At 44.5% G+C, this 15,533-nt stretch overlaps 1 protein-coding gene across 1 annotated transcript in view; it reads left to right on the top strand.

Annotated features, from left to right (window-relative positions):
* itfg1 (integrin alpha FG-GAP repeat containing 1) overlaps window positions 1-15,533 on the top strand; it is a gene marked incomplete at its 5' end in the record, with an annotated part of 115,661 nt that overhangs the window by 35,075 nt on the left and 65,053 nt on the right. The window contains one exon of the mRNA XM_079217363.1: window positions 7,468-7,562. Coding sequence (XP_079073489.1) covers window positions 7,468-7,562 — 95 coding nt within the window. The remainder of the gene's footprint in view (window positions 1-7,467; window positions 7,563-15,533) is intronic.

The raw sequence follows: 15,533 nt of genomic DNA, 5'->3' as shown, positions 1-15,533 counted from the left end.
AGTTTCGACTGATACAATAGCCCTTTCCCTTCAGTGCTTACTGCTGTATATGTTCAAGGTGTCAAGTTCATTGGAAGTCAGTTATTGACCCCCTGACATTGCATTAAAATGCTATTTTTGTGATCAGATTGCTATTGGATATTGCTTGACCACAGTAAAATACGGGTGTCAATGCACCCAAACCGCAAAATGGATAGACGGCAACCCTCTCTGACCCGCCTCAAAACTTCTAGCCCCAACTAGTTTACCCATGCTTTGAGGGTTTTACTTTCTTTCTTTTTTGCCACGTCATCACCAATCATATTAATACAACTCATGTGTTCATGATTCAAGAGCACAAGTTTCTTCATAGATTTAGTCACTCGCGAAATGAAAAATGACGGCTTGACTCCAATTTGAAGTAGTCTGTGGCGTCACCCACAGGGGCTGGCACGACAAGGGCAACTCTGCTTTGTGATTAATGTTAAAAACAACAAAACCCCTACGACACAGTCATTGCATTCCATTATATATGTGTGTTGCTGTTTTTGTGCCTTTTCCAGTGTTTCTCCCAATATTTATACATAATCTATTTATCTGAAGTACTTCAATTATCCTCCTACTGCGTCAGCATAACTCTTCCCACCATTCCAACTCTGTTTGTCTCTCTGCATGTGGCCATGTGACCAGGCTAATTAAAGGGGGGAGAGGGAGAGAGAGGGAGGGGGAGAGAGGGAGGGGGAGAGGGAGAGAGAGAGAGAGAGAGGGGGGGAGAGAGATGCCAGTAAGCAACAATGTAGCGGTATACTGTCCCGCACACGACAATGCACATTTTGGGAACATTAGAGAGAGAGGTATTGCATTCCTGTGTGATCTGAAGTGGGAGTTATTTCCATCACACTGTCAATTCTCCCTCAAATCTGTAGTAGTCTCCAACTACATTTTTCTCAACATCTTCATATATGTCGGCCTTCCTCGACCGTTTTTCTCTCTGTCTCTTGAAAGTGTTTTTCTGACAACATAGGCAACGATAATTTCGAAACTGCAACATAACAGCGTCATCTAAGTAAGGCCGGCTTTTGTGTTTCATATTTTCCGTGCCAGACGGCGACTCGGCCTGCTCGCTCCCAAAAAAAAATAGAAAGCTTTCTCTAACAATTCTGGGGAAAAGCTCATTTAGTGAGCTGCTGTAGTATCCTCAGATAAACATAAATATGGCTCCATATAGTTCTCATGTATTTAGTAACATACTTAATGGAGATCTAACCTGTTATGAGTCATGTAGCTGGGTTTCCCTTTCTGGGTCGGTTCACTACTGTGATCTGACATTGGCTACGCTTAAAGAAAACCCCAAATGAATCAGAATCCGTCTTTAGATTTTGTCATGGTTTTGGTTGCGCTAAATGAAGAGCGCTGTTCTGGGGTCTTCAGTGACGGGTTTATGGATTTTGGGCCGAAGTCTTCAATTGATTCTATGATTACATCTGACTACACATGTGTGTCCCTTGGCGTGCGTATCTGCGCCAGAAAGTTATTTGGCAACTTGTAATGTCTATAAAGCCAAGTCGTGGCAGTAGCACCTTGACTCATTATTGGCCGATACCAATTTGGTCTTCTGGCTGAACCAGGCTAGCCTGTAAACCCTGGGTTTAGTGCCGTATGTGTTTAATGTGCTCACATAATCCCCACAGATTTGCCAGTTCCAGTCGATTGAACAGGCTATGCTACGTTTTGCCAACCAAAATCTGATGCCTGGTCGCCGGTGTGGCAACCACTTTTAAAAAATCGGTTTATAAAATTGGAATTGAACCCTGATCAAAACAAATATATATTATATTCTATATTTTCTTTTCTGTCTCTCCCGTCTCTTTTTGCCTCAGTAGCACCTCAGACACAGGACTGACCTCCCCACAGACCACACACACGTCCAACATGATGAATGCTGCAACGGGGAACGACTATTATGGATCCGTATGCTATGTTTGTGTTACCGGTTTGCTGGATGTCATGTGTCTGAGCAGCTTACGCAGGCAGAACACATTTGGCTAAAACTGAGGTGTGTGTGCGTGTGTGTGTGTGTGCGCGTGCGCGTGCGCGCGCGTTCATGGATGCACACGGGAATCCGTCCACCCGGCCGCGTTTGTGCGCTCGCGGTTCTCTTTCCAGCGCTAGACTCTTAATAGATGCACAGCATATGCCAGACAAAACAGGCCATCTGCCTTATCACTGAGGTAATTGCATTTTTCAAAGTGACAGCGGCCGATGCATAATTCATCATTAGGTAAAGCACAACGATGTCCCACAACCAAGTGTGTCAGCTAGCTTCACTGCAGGTAGGATGAAGGGGGGCTGCGCCGCGGCCAGCAGCTCAGCAAGATAGGGAGTTTTTTTTTTTTTTTTTTTTCAGATGGCGAGACGGGAACGTGTTTTGGAGGTGATATTTAAAGTAGGAAAGGCTGTCATGCTGCGTGAAAGTGTGTGTGTGTGTGTGTGTGTGTGTGTGTGCAGGTAAGTCAGCATGTTAACAGGACAGCCTATTTCTCTCTGCTCTCCCCTCAGGCGTTCTTTCTCCACTCATCTTATTATTCTGTGTTACATCCAACCTCTCCTCCTCTCTCTCTTTTCTGTCGGCTTCATTCTCAACTCAACCCCTGCATACATGTTTGCCCAATTTCTTTTTTCTTTTTCAACCTTCATTTCCCTTTTGTATATTTTTTCACAGGCGTTTTTTTTGTGGGTCATGTTTCTGACCAGTTTACTCCGCTTTCTGACTTGCTCTGCTTTTTTTTTTTTTGGTCTTGCATCCTTCATCACTTTCTCTCTCAGCCTCAGACGACTGCAGAGAGACGGGTGAGGTACTGGAGTGCTGCTCGGCTAGTTAAGATCGGGAGTTTTGTGTGAGCGGTATCACATAATAGCGTGCGTTGTGACAGACATTCCTCCAGACCATATCTCCCTCATCAAGCACCATTTTTGTGTGATATCCCTGGCATTTAGAAATATCACAATCCATATGCAAATGTTTCAGTCTCTTGGGTTTACAGTTTTGAAAGTTCCGATATTAATTTGCACATTTTAATATGCAATTTAATGCAAATTTCAAAGTACATCTGGCATAAAAGTGTCCTTCATTGAAGGTAAACCCCGCGTCCCCCTCTGTCTTGTCCTTGCAATATCTGCTGTGCAGTAATTATGCAGTAGTAGTACTCTCAATTATGAGGTCCCTCCCACAGTGGCCTTCACATTAATCAGCATTTCATTTTTTTGAATACATAAAAAACATTGAACTTGTTTCTAGAGGTTTTCAGTGTTCAACCCTGAGTTGGAGGAGGGGGGTACAGAGGGAGGGATGTGAGGAAAAGATGAGTGCATGAGGCGAGAGGGATGAGTGCATGAGGCGAGAGGGATGAGTGCATGAGGCGAGAGGGATGAGTGCATGAGGCGAGAGGGATGAGTGCATGCCAGTCTCGTCTAAAAACAATGTTTTAGTAGTCGTTGTAGTTTGGGTCACTGATTTGAGCCGCAGCAGTCACTGTCACGCCGCTCGTTTCACCCTTATTGCCCGATTGCTGTAATGTGCTTTGAGTCTTAAGGGTTTGCTGCAACTTTTTATTTATTTTTGCTCTGCAACCACCAAATCTACTCTTATTTTTGCTGTGAAGTAAACAGATCTGTCGCTTTTTTTTAACAGAGTTAAAAATGGGATTTAACAACTAACTGGCTTAGCAGTACAACGTTAATGAATGGGTTTCGTTGGCTTAGCTTCATCGAGCTAGATGGCTAATGAACCCAAAAAAGGTATTTTCAACTCGCTCCTGCAAAAACGCGAGGGACATAGAGCGGGAAAAACCCCAAAGCGCTCCGCATCGGAGGATCGAAAAGGATGGAACAAAAAGCTTCACACGACCCCAGGCTACTCTGTCTGATCGTGGCATTTGTCTCAGATACTTCAGGTTCCAAGCCCGAGAGATAAAGACAAGAAGCTCTGGTTGTGAAATGACTCAGAGATTATGGGGGCATTTATAATAATACAAAGATGAAAGCTTCCGAAGTTTTGTTTTGTGTGTTTTTCTTCTAAGCAGTTATGTATTTTGGCTTTCTTTGAAACCTGTTTTTTTTCTGTTCTCCCGAAGGACTCGACCTCTGTCAAATTACGCACATTTCGCCCCCTCTGGTACACCTTTTCTCACACACACACACACACACACACACACACACACACACACACACACACACACACACACACACACACACACACACACACAAAGATCCCCATCCGATCTTAGGGTTCCTAATGAGACGCAGGCTTCCGGCGGCCTCCCACCATTCTGCGTGTGCTTATTGTGATTTGCATCGTTATTGGTGCGGTGCTGCGCTCTATGAATGCCAATGTGTCGTAATGCATATCCTCACTGTCTCCGTATATTGTATCTAGGTCTCTCTCTTTCCTCTTGTTGCCTCCTCTGTTTTCCCTCCATTCCTCGGGCCTCGTTCCCCATCCCTCCCAAGCCTCCCCTCTTCTCGGCGCCCTGTGCGCTTTTTAACCCGTACCTGCAGTGTCCTCCCTCGGAGCATCTCTCAGACGATCTCCGTCACCCCACGCTATGTCAGCGGGTTTGAAAGATGAAAAGAGGGAGGCAGGCAGGTAGGAAAGGAACAAATGATGATGCATAAAGAGGAGGAGAGATGGACAGAGAAACTGATGCATTAAGACTGAGGGGGGAGTAATAGGGGAGTGAGCCACTGACAGCAAAGTGAGGAAGAGAGGGGAGATGGGTGAAGGAGAGAGAGCATAACAGGAATGTGTGTGTGTGTGTGTGTGTGTGTGTGTGTGTGTGTGTGTGTGTGTGTGTGTGTGTGTGTGTGTGTGTGTGTGTGTGTGTGTGTGTGTGTGTGTGTGTCAGAGCTGACGGTAAACACCTGAGACAGAATGCCGAGTGACAACCTCTGCAGGACTGAATTAGCTCTCTTTCATTCTGCCTCTCTTTCATTCTGCTTCTCTCTCTCTCTCTCTCTCTGCCTGTGACTTTTTCTTTCCTCCTTACAGTCGCTCACCATCTATAGATATACCTACACTGCAGAACATGGGGTGCACTCGGTGCACTTGGGCTTTGTCCCCAAAAAAGTAACTGGATGACATCATCAGGGTTCATTTGTCAGACTTGGGACAAACCCACAGAAGACATTATACCACAGCTTTTACAAGCGGAGGAGTACTCCCCAATATTTTGAAGTGTTAAAGTGGTTAGTCAATAGACATATAATTAATAAGTGATAGCTTTCATAATTCAATATTCATTCATTTAGAAAGCACTAAAGATGAATTGGTCATGGCTTTCTAAGGATGAGTATCTGCTGGCTTTCATTTAGTTTCATTATTACAGTGTGCCTCCTTTGAATTGACACAACTCAAATTGAATGAACTGCAGTGTACGTTATGAAGCGATTTCCTGATTTCGTATCCCACAAATAACCCCTCTACTTTTTCTCTGTCCTCACACTTTTTGTCTTTACACATATTTCATGGAAATCAACCAGAAACGGTTCATTTTCAAACTATTGAGATATGATGGCTTGGATTGGCATGGATTGTGATGTTTCTATTCAGATTTTTAGAATTTTAAATGTCCGTCATCAGCCATCGGCTTTGATAATATTATAAAATACATTCATCTAACTTTGGAAACAAATATAATTACTTTATGGCAATTACAACCGGGTTGAGGCGGTCAAAACACCAGCAACATCTGGATAAAGAACAACTTTATTTGTTTCAGCTTGTGGCCTTTATCATCAGGCTCATCGTCAACCACAGATAGTTTGCCATTTTTCTTATGCGATTTTAAATATGTAACAGTACAAGGAGGAGTTGCTGACTTATTATCTTTTGCGGCATGTCACCTCGTCCGTCACACCTTTTCTCTCTTTCGCTGCCGCTCGCTCACTCGCGGAGACAGCCACACTCGGTTTCTCCTCCTCCTCGTCGGCTTTTTTGTACTGCCATTCATCATCAGTGTCATCCGGTTTTCCATTCCGCGTGGCACAACATCTGTTTGGGAGTGTTACACTTGCCCGGTTGAAAAGGACTCAGAGAAAGATGCCTGGAAGCAGTTTGGCCTCTCCGTGTCTGGTGTCAATTCATGTGCCAACCTCTGAACGCAGAGTGCACATGCAACGTCTTTATGAAATGTCCAAAATCTCAGAAAGCCTCTGCAGCAAACCAAATATCGGATATTCGGAGACTTCATTGTTCTCTGTTTTTGTTACAATGCAGTGCAAACTGGTGATACCATCTGTTGTTTCTCACAGACTTGTCAGAGCAAGAAAAGCAAAGGTGTGAGTAATAATACTGATGCATTCAGTATTTTGTTTAACAGTCAGAACTGCAACTAACGATGTTTGATTCGATGAATTGTTTGGTCTAAAGACAAATACTCTCAAAAAGTGCCAAACACTCATCTTTATATTGTGTTCAGTTCAATTCAAAATACTTCCTTCGTCCTTCAAGGGGCAATTCAAGGCAAGCAATACACAAAGCCAATTCATTTACGCACATGAAGAAAACATCCACGATGTGTTTAAAAGACATACACAAGGATTAATAGCAATCAACATGATACAACACCACCACAAAGTCACACATTATGCCACAAAAACCGAAGCGCCTCCATCAGCCGACACAAAGTAAAGCAACGTTTCTTGTGCCGCGGCGTCGTGGATGTGCGACTCTGCGGCTCAGAGTAGCTGAACTAATCTGATGGTCTTAAAAATGGGTTGGAGCAATCTGTGCTTTGCTTCAGCAGGCTCACGCTGTTTTGTTTCAGGATTCACGGAGTTGAAGACGGGGAACCAACAAGTAGATCACACCGGTTTGCGTTCTCCGCTGATGTAAATGTGGTGAAAAATGTTTTTAGCATTCAGCCAACAACCCGTGTGTGTGTGTGTGTGTGTGTGTGTGTGTGTGTGTGTGTGTGTGTGTGTGTGTGTGTGTGTGTGTGTGTGTGTGTGTGTGTGTGTGTGTGTGTGTGTGCGCGAAATCTGAAACTAAACCTGGCGCACTGAGGTGCTTGTGCTTTGAAGAGCTGCTGTTTTGATTTTTGGGAGGCTCTGCACCTGTGTTTGTGCATTAGATGAAGCCTGCACGGAATTATGATAATAATAATTAATAGCGATGAGAATCAGTGGAGAAAATGATTCTTCAAGTCAACTGACGTTGTTGAAAGGCATCAAAGAGACGAGCGCTGCCTGGATTTGTGTTTGATCAGAGGAAACAAGCAGGTGTTCCTGTGATCCGGCTCGCACGTGGAGAAAGAAGAGATTCATTTGTTACCAGAAAGTGCAATGTGTTTAAAGTCAACTCCAGAACAAAACCGTGGCATTCTAATGGAGCGAAATTAATAAAATAGGACAGTTTTGGAAAACAAAGGATCATTCTTCAGTCTAACATTGTTGCTTCTCGGTCTAATTCTCTGTGTCTGTTTCTGGCAGATGGTGATGGCTACCAGGACCACCTCCTCCCCGTGTGTCTGGATGCCACCTGTCAACGCAGTGCCATCTACCTGGCCAAGTTTGGCTCAACGGAGGTACACGCACACGCACACGCACACGCACACGCACATAAGACCACACAAGTCATTCTAATGGAATTCTCTTGGTTTTCTACTCTGTTGCATTCATCACTCTTCTAGGAGCTAGACTTTATCTCCACTCTACTCTCTGTATTTCTGCTCAAATCTGTCCGACTCCGAGACACCGCCATGTTCTTTGTTCCACTCTTCTGACACTGTTCTGTTCAAATGTCCTCTTTCCTACTAGTTCTTATGACATTCTCAGAGTTCACTATTGTTGGAAGATTATTTGACCGAACCATCCACCCTGACCCTGTGTAGCGCTACTTCTGTCTTTGCTACTTATGAAGAAGGGTCCCACAAGGGTCCCACTTGTCTTTTCAATGTCCACATTTTCTGTAAGTTCTTCACAATACAAGTCATCCGCCAGTTCAATGCTTACTTTTCCTCCCAGCAGGGTGAACAAACTTATGTTATTGAAGAAAATCCGCTACGCCGCAACTAATTTCGGTGATAAACACACGTTCCTATGAATTCTTAACAATAAAAAAATGAAAACTGTTATTTAAAAGCTTTTATTTTGAAGCAGCACGTGTTAGGTTCTCTGTCTGTCTATTTCAGGGAGGCATTAAACACGGGGCTTACTGCTTTGAGAAACATTGGGGGCCGATCTGCCGGGTGTCACTTTGTTTGCAGAGCCATGCCAGATAGAAGTAACAGATCCATACCCGCACCTTCAATCCCATCTGAATAATGCACAGCGTATACGTGCACAGATAATAGTTTTATGCACACACACACACACACACACACACACACACACACACACACACACACACACACACACACACACACACACACACACACACACACACACACCACCACCTACGTAGCATTATGTGTGATTCTTTTCTGTTACATCCTACCAGTTGGCAAGAGCCCCCACTCTTTATTCTTCCTTCCTCTGCCACCAGAGAACCACTTTTTTTTTCCCAATCCAAAATAGAAATATTACAGGCTTATCTGCATGTCCGCCCCTACACACACACACGCACACACAAAAGACTCACAGCTGCGCACTCCCTGTGGACATGCCTTTTTTTTGTTTGCCTGTCAGCAAAAAAGCAAAAAAAGATTGAAGGAATAAGTGAAAAGGAGGGGGCGTTGAAGGGAGGGGAGGCAGAGAGAGGAGGACTGATCTGCACCGATGCATGAAGTGAACACATGTTGTGTTCTGCGTCGCTATGAGTTTGAGAGACAGTCATCTAAGAGACGGAGAGAGAAACACAGCGAGGAGGAAAGCAGGCGCTCTTTAAGCTTGTACGCCGTCGTAACGATACCCTTTGTTAATAGAAGCCAGCGCTCGCATGCAGTTTGTATGATCATCTGCATCGCCGTACTGATGTCATCTGTGCATCGTTATTTGTGATGTAAACATTCTGTGAGCCAGTGATTATGCCTGATCTTACACCACTGTAGGTGTGTGTGGGGGTATGGCTCCATTACAGCAGATGTCTCCCCCTGAGGAGAGTCGGCCCACTGATGATAATGGAGAAAATGGAGGGATGGGAGAAATGGAAGGGGGGTAAGGGAGGGAGGAACCAGAAAGGGGAAGGAGGGGTGGAATGGAGAGAAATGAAAAGACAAGAGAGCTTTATGTAGGAAAAGAGGGGGATGAAAAAATAGACTATGGGAGGGAAAGGGAGATTGGAGAAAGGAGGACGGCCGTTGACACTTTTTAGAGGAACATCCCATCCGAGGGAATGAGGGCGGAAGAAGCAGAAAAGAAGGAATGGAGAGTGAATAAGACTCATGATTTGTATGAGACGTTAGGCGAAGACGTGATGAGATGCCTCCGGGTGCGCACGGAAGTCCCGCTGAGTAGGTGTGTGTGTGTGTGTGTGTGTGTGTGTGTGTGTGTGTGTGTGTGTGTGTGTGTGTGTGTGTGTGTGTGTGTGTGTGGCTCAATCTCCACACGGCAATTCCCTGCTTCCCTTCCTGTGGTCGCAGCTCTGCTTCTGCAGCAGCTCCGGGCCTTTGCCTCACCATATTAAAATAAACCGCACGGGGGCTTCCAGTCTCTGTCGTTACGAACACACTGATCATATTCATTGTGCTTTTTTTCTTCCTGTGCGCACACTCTGTAACACAATTGGGAATCACTGCGGAGAATAATGTTGTTGTGGGCCTGTGGGTGTCAACCTGTCGAGGACATTGTAGCAAAAGGAAAGCAAACCGAAATGGGACTTTGATGTCTTTTCATTAGCTGAAGGACAGATCTCCGAACACAAGAACAAGAACAAGCCAAAAACCCATCCGTTTGTAGTGAAAGAACCCATGGTGGGATGCCGCTTTCTCACACACAGTCCATCAAAGAGTGATTGACCCCAAAATGGCATCGGTGTGGCCAGAGGCTACGTCCCCTGACTCTGTGGCTGGCAACACTGGATTAGCTTTAGGTATTTTGTGACTGCTCTTTTGTGCAACCCAATGTTGACTGTAGTTTATAGTGTCTGAAGACAAAAACAAAGAAAGCTCATGCAGTGCCCCTACTAATGCCCACTCATCTGACATTTTCCTTTTCCATTTGGCACTGTAATATGCATGAACTGTTTTTGCTGATTTTCTTTTCATGTCCTTCAGTGGTGACAAACTGACCTCCCTCTAAACCGTTTCCCAATGTGCATGTACAAAGATATTTTTTGTGTATTCCGTATTGTTAATGCTTCCAATTTACACACATGCACAAATGCAAAACGCACATTCCCGCCCCCGTGAAGACAGAACCAGCTGCCAGCTCTGTCTGCCCACACAGTGTAAGGGCAGCCAGTGTGAGCGAGACTGCCTCCTCCCAGTCATCCCAGTCCGCCGGTCAGTCACTGGTCAAAGAGGTGACACTGACAGCAGGTAGCAGTGTCGCCACTCTGCCCAGCTGACACACAGACATATGGTCTCACTCCATCTCTGACGCCGACTGCCTTTTGCCAGAGACTATGACCTCATCGCCGATACCTGCTAATAAAAAAAAATCAGGATATTTTGGATAAGGACATGTTTATTGGTGTATACATAGTCAGTTAATGCAAATCACCTTAGATACAAACAGCATCTGATTGATTTGACAGACATGTTTTGAAATATCTCCATGTTATGTGAGAAACAACATCCCCACAGGAAAGAAAGAAAATAGTGACGAGGAACCGTTTGGATCGTTTCTTCTCCATGCAGGTTTATTCCTTGCGGCGGACTGACGTTCTCAAAGCTACTCAAAATTGCTACATTTTCTCCAACCATCTGCACCGAACCTCACAAAGGACCTCGTCTGGTGGTGTGATGCGCGACCTTCGCAGGTGCAGCAAGCATAAATCAGGCTTTGTGAAACACAGCTCATGGAGGCGATTTAAGAAGCGTAAACCGTGAGCCAGATTGCTGCAATTTACCTCATTTAGGTTGACTATTTCAGCCATGCCATCACCTAAAAAACTATCATAACATACATAATCAGCGCCACGCTCACACTATTTCCCATGAGTATAGTGCAGCGATACTCATCTAACTTTTACTTTGCCGTGTAGTAGTCACCGGCTCGTCCCTCCCACTCCTCCGCTGATCAGTCCCATGCTGTCTTCCAGCGCCAGTTCTAATGTGATAAGCATTTCAGTCATTATATCGGCGGCATCATAAAAGCTATTGCTTCATTACACGCCTGGGTTTTTTGTTGTTGTTTCTGAACATTGTACAGCCTCGTTGTCTGTCGTTGTTACAGCGCCTCCCCGCATCACCTCGTAAACTCCATCACCACCACCACCACCTCCGCCGCAGGCCACCCACATTTTAATTTCTTGGCCTAATGAAGCGGGAGCTCCCTCCACCACGTCGAATCAATGGGAATCTGCAAGCGTGCCGTCACTTTTTTTCACTTTAGTCATCAGCAAAGCCAGGAGAGCGATTTAATGTCGGGGGTCTGTGTTTGTGCCCTTGTTCGTTTTTTGTGTGCATGTGTGTGTGCGTGCATGTGTGTGTGTGTGTGTGTGCGCAAGCGTTTGCGTGCGTGCAGAATGCCACAATACGCCGCCTGTACACGGGCTGTGTTTTCCCACTGCTTGGTAAAATGCTATTTGTATGCGGGATCCTTCCCCTCACTGCCATTAAAGGTATCAGATTACCTCGCAAGCACAAATCCCATCATCGTCTTCATCTCCATTAACTAGGTCATTTGAATCTCTGCACACACACACACACACACACACACACACCACAAAGAAACGAAGCACACGCGCAGACTCAATTCGGTGTTAATATGTTGACATTTGAACCAGCGCATGTCAGTATGGAGTTATCTAGACTTTAGGAGCGCTCTGCTTGACAGGGACGACGTCAGGAGGACGGATTATTGCATAAAGACACACACTTGACATTATTCAAATAAGATGTTATATTTAGTGATTAAATGTCAAAACTTCCACAGCCCAGAGAAAGGAGTAACTGCCTCATGATTTATTTAGGGAGCCCCTCTGTCGGGCCAGCTATCCATTGTAGCTTCTCAAATATAAAAAGAATTTGATTAGATTAGAACCTTTTAATATCCCCACGCAGCTCCTTATGATTTCCTCCGAATTCCCCACACAACGCTGCTGCTGACCAATAAAAAGAAACACTGGTGCAGTACGCTGTCCCATCTTACTGATTGTATGACTTCCGCTTTTGCTTTTGTGATGCCGTCTGCTAATTTACCTCAATTACTTTTGACATCTGCTTTCGCTCCGCCATGCGCTCACACAGTATTATCGTCACATGTCGGCGTCGCTAGGTGTGTATTTGAGAGACAATCAAGCTTTCAGCCAAGGAAACAGTGTTTAAATGACAGCGAGGCAGCCACGATAATGCAGGCCGTGCGTGTTTAATTAGTTACTCGTATGGCAGGCTTAATCTTGGACCGATGAATCCGGCTTGATTAAGTGTCTACATCATACGTTTCAAGGATTCTGTGTATAGAAATATGCATACTTTGTCTCTTCATTCTAGCTTCTGTATTTCTTTTCGGAGGCCTTCTTTCTTTTATTTAATTTCATCAGCCTTTTCCACCAACCTCTGCTCTTCCTTCAGACTGCCTGTAGGTAATGCACGTTTCATTTAGCGATTAAAATCTCGTCTCCACTTAAATCAGCAGCAATTGCAGAGCCCACAGATGACTCTTAAACCCAACGCATGACATCCTGAGCGCCTGTCTGCATTTATTTTCCCTGCAGTGTTGACTAGATGCCGTTAGTATTCTCCACGCTCATCCTCTCCTCTCCTGTAATCAGCGCTATAAAAGAAGCAACAGACACAGAGCACTGATTGCCTCGGGGCCAGCGCCAGCACAGTGGTCCCGGTGATAAGGCCGGCGACCAGCAAAGGCCTCCCTCTGTCCTCGGAGGGAGCGTCACGGCAATGCAGACCAAAGGAGTCCAGCAAGAAGATAACTCGGCAGTGAATTAATTCGCCTTGTGGACTAACCCCCTCCCCTCCAAAAAACGATTGAGGATGTAGCAGCTTTTGAAAACGCGTCTACCGTTATCTCATTTGAACCATTTCTGTCACTCCCCCTCACCTTTCATTGGTTGCTTTACTTTCAGAGTCACTACTTCTCTTGACATTAACTGGCTTGCCCCAGCAGAATAATGGTTCAACCTCTTTAAATGTTCCCAAAATGTGTATTGTCGTGTGCGGGACAGTATACCGCCACATTGTTGCTTACTGGCAGCAGCTTCTCGTGTGTGTGTGTGTGTGTGTGTGTGTGTGTGTGTGTGTGTGTGTGTGTGTGTGTGTGTGTGTGTGTGTGTGTGTGTGTGTGTGTGTGTGTGTGTGTCTCTCTGTGTCTCCCCCCACTTCTCTCTGCCAGCCACCACACAGTGGTCATTTCCAGCACTCCCATCCACTCTGGACGGCAATAATCAAGTCAAGCTTTACGCCCATATGGCAGGCAGTCGGCCTCTGAAACCGCATCGCAACATCACTCAATGGTCATTTAATGAGAGCTTGACTCGACAGCGTTGAGTTTCAACCTAGAGCTCACACTTATCCTGGGAAAAAAATATTCAACCTGGCTTCATCACTCCCTTGCTTTTATGACACCCTCTGCACTGCGTGTCGGGGAACATAATTGTTATCGTCCTCCACTCACTTCTGCAGTCAGTCTAAGGGACTCCGTCTCGAAACATATGGGCCTAAACTACAATATGTTTTTAATTAAGGTGAATAGAAGGTTAATGTAATCTTAAAAGGTGCTGCCTTTCAAAATGAAACGGCAGGAAAAAAACCTGGTTTATGGCTAAATAAGCAAATAGCTTGGGTTTAATTCTGTCTAGTTGTGCAGGTACAACACTTTTTGCTAGTGTAATTGGTGCAATTCATAAGTTGGTATAAAACAGCATTTGATGAAACTAAATCGTATGTTATAAGGCAAATAAACTAGTACATAGGATAAAATCTAGAAAACAAAACACCAGTACTGCCTTTCCTCTTCATCATATGTTATTACATAGAATGAAGCTAAATTAAAGATGTAAAGGTGGTTTTGACTTTCCTCGCTCTGCCCATTTATTCATTTTTTTGTGTTTTCGTTTGTGTTTCCATTTGCCAAATCTTTTTAAGTTACCTTATAATTATAGGTTCAGATGAAATAAATCAGATTCCAACTTTCTAGTCCAATGGAATTGTCAAAGACACCCATTCTCTGGCATTCCTTTGGCCACGTCACCAACAGTACATCAGTACCTTGGTTCACGTATTGTGCACAGTTGGCAACATCACAGCCTGTGGGATAGATTTCAAACTAATTGGTTATAGGCCCTGGTCGTCTTTATCAGACATGCTGGTCGTATTAAGAGCAATTACAGTAGAGGCAGTTCTGGTGAGTGTCTCTCCGGTGACTCTGCCCTGCACCTGCTCTCTCTGTTTAACATTCATGAATAGTTTACACCTCCAACATCTGGCCTAACGCCTTTTATAGTATATACACACACACACACACACACACACACACACACACACACACACACCAAGGCATTTAAACTGGTCATTTAGCGTAGCTGTGAGTCTCAAAATGTATGCTTTCTTTGAATAATGTGTAATGTGTACAAAACCAACAAAAGGGTGTTGCACTGGAGTTAGATACTTTTCACAAGCATGCAATGCAAATCAACTGGTGTTTTCAAATCCAAGATGATACTATATGAATTATAGCCCGGCTGATACTTGATTTGTTTTTTATTTTTTAAGCCAATACTAATATGTGTATGTTTGTTAGTCAAAGTATCAGCCAATAGTTTCAACATTAACCTGTAACGTACACAAATACATTTACTGGTAGACGAGTCCCTTAGATTTGCTTTTTGAGACCGTGGAGATCGTGGTCAAATTAAGTTTTCCAGTTGAATGCATCGACTTGAACTCGTACAGTTGAATCAACACCTGTCTGAAACATTTTCAACAGAAACGGAGCATTATCACATACACAAAGGAAGGATTTATAGCTGAGCAGTTATCAGACTGCTTTAGCTTGATGATGCAAATAAACTAGCAAATAAGTGAACTTACCTGTAATAGGACCTTATTAGGCTAATGAAGACATCAATGATTTGGTTCATATGGTGCACATCAGTCAGAAGCAACTCTCATGCCAAACTGAGCGTCCCGTACTGAATGGTGAAACTTGCTGCTCCTGGTTGTATGTTTGTTGTGTCCTGGTGGAGTTTGGGTGAGGGATGATAAGGCATTCAGTCTGCAGCACGAGAGAAATACGTTATGACATAAATGGCTTAACCCGGTGCGTGTTGAGTGAAATGGCAGTCCTATTGAGCGAGGGGTAGCAATGGCCTCGAGACCGTCTCTGGCGTGCTGTTTTTGTTTCATGCAGTTTACCACGAGCACCTCTTTAGTTTGACTGTTACCTTCCAGATACATCAGTCAGTAGCAGTATTCCAGCAAGGCCCCCTCGAGGGC

Source organism: Taurulus bubalis, assembly GCF_910589615.1.
Source record: "Taurulus bubalis genome assembly, chromosome: 4".
In the NCBI taxonomy this organism is placed as follows: domain Eukaryota; kingdom Metazoa; phylum Chordata; class Actinopteri; order Perciformes; family Cottidae; genus Taurulus; species Taurulus bubalis.
The sequence above is the reverse complement of the archived record's forward strand: the minus strand, read 5'-3'. Positions and strand labels throughout refer to the sequence as shown.